The 8,878-nt window shown below is 45.1% G+C and overlaps 1 protein-coding gene across 1 annotated transcript; it reads left to right on the top strand.

Annotated features, from left to right (window-relative positions):
* Positions 1–673: 673 nt before the first annotated feature.
* Positions 674–1,295, top strand: LOC136056881 (protein BTG1-like). Its single transcript, XM_065749251.1, has 2 exons — positions 674–856; positions 939–1,295. Exons 1-2 carry the CDS (start codon positions 739–741, stop codon positions 1,286–1,288), a joined length of 468 nt encoding a protein of 155 aa, XP_065605323.1. The 5' UTR covers positions 674–738; the 3' UTR covers positions 1,289–1,295.
* Positions 1,296–8,878: the final 7,583 nt, after the last annotated feature.

Below are 8,878 nucleotides of genomic sequence, written 5' to 3'. Positions count from 1 at the left end.
TCAGAGGCAGCTCCTCTTGCTGTGGTGCAGCTGAGAACAAAGTGAATTGGGTAATTTCTGCACTGAACTGACGTCGGTTTACTTAGCACACATTTACTTAAGCACGCGTTTTCAAGCGTGCCAATGACTTGCAGGTAAACCGACTAGCAACGAAAACAAACGAGTGTAACCATGTTTTCGGACCCACCTCCTTTCCCCCAGATTGCCTGTTTTCTTGCATCACCCTTACTGACGACTTCTGTTGCGCTTCGGCGAGGAAGCATTTCGACTGCACTGCATCTTGGTCTCGGAGCAGCGCGTCTGCAAAGGGACGGCTGCAGACGCACAGACCGCGGCCGCGCTTTGAGCCTAAGAACGACGAGCCCAAGGCGAGATGCTGGCGGAGGGGCGGAGCGGGGGCGGAGCCTCAAGCTCCACGCGGCGGCGCGCCTCGCCCTCCCCGCTCCGACCAATCAGCGGCCTGGCCCCGCTCACCCGCCAGCAAAACAATCGCGGCCCGTCTACCGGGTTCGACCAATGGCAGCGAGCGGCGGCCGGCACGCCCCGCCCCGCGCCCGCCGCTGCCAATGGAGACGGAGCTCGGCGACGGCGGGGGGGCGCGTCGCGGGGGGCGGGCCGCGTCTTTGTGACGTAGCGCAGCGCCGCGCTTTCGTTGGTCAGAGCGGCGCAACGGGCGGAGCGTTGCGGAGGCGCTAGCGGCGGGCCGGGCTGGGGCCGGAGCGCGGCGGCCGGGCGACCATGAAAACCGAGATTTCCACGGCTGCGGCGTTCGTCACCCGCCTCCTGCGGGCCAACGGCGGTATTGACGAGGAGCGGCTGCGGCGCTTCAAGGAATGCCTGCAGGAGGCGCTGTGCGGTGAGCGGGGGCCCGGCCCGGCCCGGCCGGTGGCCGCGGCGCAGCGGAGGGTGCTAACGCTGCTCTTTGTTCCCTCCCGCAGAACGCTACAAGCATCACTGGTTCCCCACAGCGCCGACCAAGGGCTCCGGGTACAGGTGCATTAGGATCAACCATCAGATGGACCCGCTGATAGGCAGGGCGGCCGCGATGATCGGGCTGAGCCGCGAGAGACTCTTCCAGCTCTTGCCCAGCGAATTGACTCTTTGGGTCGACCCTTTCGAAGTGTCCTACCGAATAGGAGAAAACGGGTCTATCTGTATCCTCTACGAAAGCCAACAGCCCGAGGCGAAGGAGAGCAAAGATCTTCAAAGCAGGAGCAGCTATAAGAAGTGGAGAACTGGCCGGTCCAGCACTTCCGAGAGTTACAATGTGATGCCTGGTTCCAGTTAGGTATTGAGTTGTTCGTAGGCACCCCGGATTTGAGATAAATGTAATTGCGTTTGGCGTCTTTATTCTGTTTCTATTTAGTAGTAACAGTAGTTTTCCACCCTCTATCATTCAAGACGTAACAGTACTGCCAGTGCTGTGTGGCCAAGGGCTAACGTGTAAAGCAGTTCTTCAACCTGCGTGCGACTCTGATCACATACTGTAAATGCACTGTACAGCTGCTTGATCGTTTTACACATTTATATTTTTGAAGAAATCCTGGCTATTTGTAATACAAAGCAACACTGTAGCACTTCATGATGGATTTTAGTCAAGATTAACACTTTGTTTAAAAAAAGAAAAAAAACCCAACAAAAAAACAAACAAAACAAACAAACAAAAAAAAGGCAACACAAAACCAAACTCAATTTGAAAGCAATAACACAAAGGGGATTAAAACAGAACTAATGAACTGCACATCAATCTCCACTGACTTGTCTGCACAGATTTCTCAGGGTCATTCAAGTTTGGCTGCAGGGCACAAATCAATAAAGTATTTTTTACCTTTTTCAAAGCATGTGTTTACTTGGGAGCCAGGTTTTGACAGAAGGAGTTGGGGAATTAGTCTATTTTATTCCTAGTTAGTGAAGTAGAATAATAAAGACTTACTCCAACTGCTTTTGACTTGTTTTTTATTGTTGTCTGGTCTCTGTTTTGTGGGTTTGTTTTTCTCTTTTGAGCCATTGCTCTCAAAGCTTTCCATAGCTCTTTCTAGTCATTGCAGATACTGTGCCTTTAGGAGGGTGAAGCTCTGCATGTTCACCTTTCTCTCAGCTCGCTGCAACGTGCTTGGCAGCAGTAAAGCTGGCTAAGCTGTGTGCCTGAGCAGGGCTGTGTGGATTGCTGTGTGTGCTGCATGAAACTGAACGGAAGTGGAAGTACTCTTCTAACACTTGATCTGCTGCAGGAGTGTTTTTGAATTCATTGAGTTTGTGTTTAAACCACGACTTAAACCCATGCAGGAAGATGGAGTGAAAAGCTGCCTGTCTTTTACCTGTCACTGGTTTGCTGGGAGGTAAGGAACTGGTGTGGAGTTCTTCTCCCTTTGTTGGCTTGGAGTCGAAGTTTAATACAGTCAGAATCAGAAGCAGTGGGCTCACTGTAACAATAAAAGTGTGTTTCTGGTTTATGTGGGGATTGAACAGTGTGGTGCAGGACCCCATTCTACAGAAGCTGTGATTTGTAAGGTAGCATGGCTCTTCTGGCAGCCTGCTGTCTGATCAGAGCTGGGTACTTGATGAAAGGGAGCTTTGTCTCGTGTTCATCTGTCAGCAAAAAACATCTTGCACTATGTCAATAACATGGTAAAGCATACAGTGTGGGGGCAAGCCTGGGCAGACTGGGAAGAGTAGAACACTGGCTTGCATAAAGAGGTTTTCTCTTTGCATTAGAGAAAGCTGTGGCTTACTGGCTGATGTTTGCCTCGTTTGCTGCTCGTGTTGTTCTGGAGGCAGGCTTGGCTGGCAGGCTTTGTTTAATCCGAACAAAATGCATAGTGCCACGTTCTTAGTAAGTAAAACTTTGTACAGATCCATTTTGTTCCTAGTCACTCCAAGGAATGAGCTTCTCGGTTGTTTTAACTAAGAAATGGTTGTTTAAGGTCTTGCTGCAAATTGCCTCTAGCAATACAGGATTGAAGAATCATTTCTTTTAATATTGTTTTTGGTTTTTTTTACTAACCTTCACCTATGATGGATTTGCCTGCACTGAATATTTATTTCCTCAGGACCTCTAGGCGTCAAGTTTGATGGGTTTGTTGCAAATTGAACAGAGTAACTTTAAATCTAGCACAGAGAGCTGCCCTCTCTGGGCAAGAACCATTTGGAGTTCAGTGCTCTGTGCTGCCCAGTGCATTAATACAGCCTGTCTCACTTAACAGCGACTCTTACACAGCAGTAAGTGTTTAAGGAAGTTGTTAGAGGTGAACTGGAACACTGAGTATGATTTCTACACCCCGGACGTGGTAAGATATGGCAGTTTTTTCAGATGTTCTTTTCTTGCCTGCTGTGTAAGATGAATCCAGCCATATGCATTCTGTTGCTCTTTATTTAATAATCCTATTACATTCAGCGGGATGCTTCATACATCGGTTGTTCTGACAAAAGCTTTTAACTGTTGACTGTTGGAGAAATGTTTGGTTCAGCCTTGGTGCTCGGTTGTTGTCTGCATACACTTTTTGGAAGGGGCCCAAATATGTATCTGTAATATTTGTACGTAATCCAACCAGTGCCTCTGTGAGCATCTCCATATAGCAGAATAAAGCAGTATGTGAGTGTTCGTCTCTCATGATTACATACTATCTCCCTTCAGGTAAAAGGGCCCCGATGTATTTGTTTTCACTGAAGGATCTATCAGTAACACTGCTACTGTAGGTGCTGTGCCAGAAATGACTGCTTTGGGAAAGCTGCTGATGGGTTGCTCTTACCAAAGTAAATATTTGTTAGAAACAACGATTCTCCTTCCACATCTGTGCTGGCGCTGAAATGTCTGTGAAATCAAACAGGTGTTGTACGTTGGCAGTAACACAGGAGCACGCCTGAAAAGCTGATAGCAACAAAGAGCCATTCCCGTTCTGGAATGCACTGAGCTCTGAAAGAGCAGAACAGAACTTGAGACATCTGCTGACACTTAGCTTCCTGCTAACACACCTGTGGACATGCCTGTCTGTGGGAAACACTGTGCATACCCCAGACGTGGATCAGCTTACAGATGTGGGTCTCTTTGTAGGAATGGCCATTGAACAGCCTTTTTTTCCCCCTCAGTTTAATCTCTGGTTTAGATATGTGTATTTTATTAGACTATTCCACGCTGAACTGTGAAGAAAGTGCTCAGTGAAATAAGACAAGGCAGCAGTGACTGAGGGAAGGGTGGAAGTTGTCTCTTCCTCAGATTGAAGTATAATTTTGCCATGCACATAGTTAACTATAACTCAGCATTGTTATTTATAAAATGTATGCAGAATTACATATATATACATATTTATATATATATACAGGAAAGATAACAAACCCACAGTGCACTGTCCTTGTCTAAACCAATATAGCGAGTAGTCCAGCAGAAAGGAAAGTTGTTACATCTCACTGGGTGTCAGATAAGGCATATTTGATTATGAACCAAAGACTCATTTCTAAAATCCATTGTTAGGTTAATACAATTCCTGATAAGGCCATATGGCTGTTGGGTTTGTTTTTGGTTCGTTTTGCTTTTTTGCTTTTTTTCTTTCTAATAGGTCTTTGTCACTGTGTTCAATGGTCCCTTGTTTCTAGAAATAACAAAGGATAAGCAGAATGACTTGGCCTGCAGCTGAAATGTGGTGTTGTCCATCTGGCAAAGCAAGCCCCACAGCAAGAGCTAAGTGGGCAAAATGGGTGGGGGAATGAAATCAACCAGACATTCAGATTTCTCAAAGCTCATCAGAGCCCTTGGGAAATGGGCAGGAACTGGAAGGAGTGCATTTGGGGGAAGGCTAATAAAGATCTTGCCTTTATTCTCCTGATGAAGTTTGGACAAGATTCGATCCATCTTTGTTACACCTCTCTGCGATCCCACCCTGTCCAGGAAGGTTAGCACACCTGCAGGGAGCTGTGCAGGACCCTGGCTTGGTGCTGGGCTGCGGGCCGTCTGTGGGGAGCCGTGCTGGGCTCTGACAGAGGTTCTTCCTGAAAGTGCACTTCTCCCACCAGATCAAAATGGACCTCGTGTCCTAAAAATTCTCCTGCAAAGCCTCTTTGCACGTGTGTTTAACAGTGCAGTGCCCATGATGAAGAAGTAGCCATGGCATGATTTTCACACCACTGTAAATGGTGTTCTAAGACTAACATCCAAAGCACAATCTGCATTTATAGGTTCATAAGGTTGGAAAGGACCTACAAGATCATCTAGTCCAACCATCCTCCTATCACTATCCCTACCCAACTACTAAATCAAATCCCTTAGCAGCTCATCTAAACGCTTCTTGAACAGCGCTAGGGACGGTGCCTCAACCACCTCCTTGAAAATAAGAGCTCATTGTTTCAGTCTTTGATATTCTGCACATTCCTCATTCTCTTTTATTTGTTTCTGTTTCCTTCTCTTGCTCTTTATGTACATCTTTATATCTGCCATCTGCTTGCTCATTTCTACTGAAATTTTCAGTTTGTTTTCATCTACTTTTAGCCTCTTCCTGCACATCTCTAAATCTGAGCTCTCCCATCTGAGCACAGACATTTGAAATAGCATGGCCTGACTTCTGGAAGTGTGAAGTGAGTGCAGAGCCTTCTGTTTCTCATGGGAACTGGAAGCCACCAGTCCTTTGCAAGTCAGATCAGTCCTATTTAAAGGAAGTGTGCAGTTAGGAAGCCAAGGGGGAATATAAGTAACATTCTGTAACCCCTGTTTTGCAAAATGCTTTCTGCAATCAAGACAATGAACTAATGGCAGTCATTAAATCCTTAACCAGCAAAATCAAATAAATCATTTGGAAATTCTATTAACTTTGGACCAGCGTGCTGAAGGAATGTGCTCGTGCACAGCATCCCACAGCCCTGAAAAGTGAGCACACTACTGCATAGGCATGTACTGCTGATATGGGTGGGCAGCAGCTGCTTGCAAAGGCAGAAGAGGGACTGCCTGCAGGAGAGGGAGATGTGGTGGGCTTACGCTTGTGCCTCAGCAGGAGTTAAGGACTTGACCTAATTGAGACAGAAAAAGCAGCAAAAGATACGTGCTTAGCTTCATGGTGAGCTGCTGTCCCATCCTGTTTCCCACTCTCCTGTGATTGTTTCAATACACAGATAAAATAGCACTTCTTAATAAAAAGCTTTGCCTTTAATGAGATAAGATAGCATTTTTTTCTGCCTTTTTTTTTCTTCTTTCCATTTTTGAAAATGAATTTAACAGAACAGCAGCAAATGTCTCTATCAAACACTTGTTTGAAGCACAAAGCCCCTTGTGATATCTGATCAGGAACATCATGAAGTTTCGTTAAAATAACAAGAAACTCAAAGCAGAACGAAATATTGGGAAATGTTAATCAATCTCTGGACATGTCCATCTGCACTAATGATCAGGAGGCAGAGTCAGAACTTTTCCCTTGAATTAATCATCTAGGATCTCTCTGATGATGTGAGGAATATGTGCAAACTCATTTGCTGGTGCTATACCATACAGTGCAGCAGCAAAGAAGAAAGGCGATTTTTCCTCGTGGTGCTGGAGATGCAAGGGGAGGAGTACCGAGCTGTGTGGGCACCTGGCTGTATCTCCTCAAACCAGCAGGTGAGGCTGTTTCCCATCACATCTACTTTGCCATGCTGTACAGCCCTAGGAAAGCTGCCCGATAAAATATTAGTATAGATGGAGGGGGTGTTAGAGATGAGCCGTTTAAAACTGTTATTTTAGTCAGTGCTGATTTGCTTTCTATTCATCCAAGAAGTAATGTAGATCAAGCAGGTATGTGAATGGTTTTCACTTCCTTTCTGCAGAGGGAGGAAATGGTAATACAGTAGATACAGGAGCTTGCTTTGTTTCTCAAACACAGCCACATTGCAATTGGCAGCCTTAGATTTGTCAGTTTCTTACTCCGACATTGATGGGATTTACTTTGTAAAGTGTACTCTTCTTTCCAGATGATCATTTCTAGCTGAGGAGCAATTATCATCTGAAATATTTTGGTCTCTCTACTGTGGGTTTTTAATTTTGTTTGTTTGTTTGGGGGTTTTTTTTGAGGCTTTCACCATTTACTTTCCAGTAACTGTCAGTGTCTTTGTCACTGTTCTTCCTACTTTCATTCTAAGTCCATCTCCATATACCATTTTGTAAGTGCATTAGTGGCTCATTCATAATTAAGTAGGTTCAAGAGCAACCAGAAGGTAGGATGTCAAGATATATTTTTGGAATTTGTACATCCATTCTGTGTTGATGTGCACCTCCCCAGGTGCCAAGCCTTGCACGAGGAAGGGAGTCATTGTTCTTGGGCCTGATTCTGTTTAACAAGTGTAGGACTTGCTCAGAAATTCATGCTTGCTCCAGCATCTGAAGTTTCATTCCTCAGAGGTTGTCACCTGAGAGATTTGGAATATTTCTCCGTATTTTGATGTATTCATTTTCCTGTTGCTGTTAGGAATAGCTTTTCTCTGAGCAACTTTGGTTTCTTTCTTCTACTAGAACTGAAAGATGTGAGGTGAACACTTACTATTCATGTAAATACTTTTCTTCCAAATGAAATACTTCAAAAAAACAACAACAACAACAACACAGTGGATGTTGCTTTACTTGCCTTTGCCAAACATGCCATCAGAAGCATCTCACAATCACTCAATAAATACCCACCTGGTTACACTTTAAAAGAATTGTGGATTGCTACCTTTGAAATAGTTGTTTTAAATCAATAAAGCAATTGAGTAGATCGTGTTATCGCTGACATTCTGATAGTGCAGATCGTGAATTTGGGCAGACCTGGCACTGCAGCAATGGCAGAAAGCTAATATGTTTTTTCTTGAAGGGGAAAAAGAAACTGTGGCCTGCTCAATGAAGGGTTCTGAGAGATTTCTTTTGTTCATGTGCTCTCCGCTGGTTTTCAGAGCACACACAGAAACATCTGTTTCTTCTTTTACTTCTTCCTAGTGAGGGCCCCCCACCTTCACCTCACTGCTCTCATAGTGCTGCTGGAAATCCTGTTTCCTACCCTGCTCCTCCTGCTCTGCAGCTGAGCTGTGACAAACTCCCCAGTGCTGCACTCCCTGCTGCTTTGGGTGGTGCTCCCATTGCTGTACCAACAGGTGGAGGGTTTATGTGGCTCTGCAACGCTGTGCTGCTTTGCTGAGTTACCAAATGGGTAGTTATTAAAGACAAAATGAAAGAAAAAATCAAAGAATATCTGACCATTAATTGGTAAGTTGCTGCACCTTGCCGTGTGGGCTAAGAGCAAAACAAAGAGGGGGCAGGAGCACAGGGCGGGTTTGGAAAGAAGAGCCTTTTGAGATAGCACTGTGTAATAAAGCTGCTGTGCTGAAACCACATTGTATTTCTGTTTACATATCAGAGATAACATAAGCTGAGGTACAAAGTGTGGAGAAAATGTCTTTTGAAAGTACAGCTTCTATTTATTGATTTCAATCATAGCGGTTCCAGTAACTGTGTTCTTAAAGGGAGGTGGTTTGGGAAGGATGAAAAAAAAGCTCTCATCTCATATGCCACTGTTAGAATACAGTAATTACTCCACTACGGCCAATGAAAATGTGATATCTGTGAACTTGAGGCATTTTATCCATTCAGGTATTTCACAGCTGCGTCAGGGAACATCACATTTATCAGTAAGCATACAAACATAACTGCTCTCCAGTCCTTCTGTGCCATCTCCTGATATATCTTCACACTTTGCTGTGCCAGGATATGGACTGAAACACGATGTGTGACAAGCTTACATCAATTTGTCTCTGATGTTCTGGAGACCTTGTGCTCAGTGAGCTCCATGTCTTAACTGAGAAGGACTCAAGGACTTCTGTAGAGCAGCAATTGCTGAGCAATAGCAGTCCAGCTAACAACTAGGTAAATGGGGGCACTCCCTTTCCTCTTGAA

This window comes from Cyrtonyx montezumae, unplaced genomic scaffold, assembly GCF_038088225.1.
Source record: "Cyrtonyx montezumae isolate F1298 unplaced genomic scaffold, pur_monq_1.0 scaffold_6, whole genome shotgun sequence".
Lineage (NCBI taxonomy): Eukaryota > Metazoa > Chordata > Aves > Galliformes > Odontophoridae > Cyrtonyx > Cyrtonyx montezumae.
Note: the sequence above shows the minus strand (reverse complement) of the source record. Positions and strands in the feature narration are given on the sequence as shown.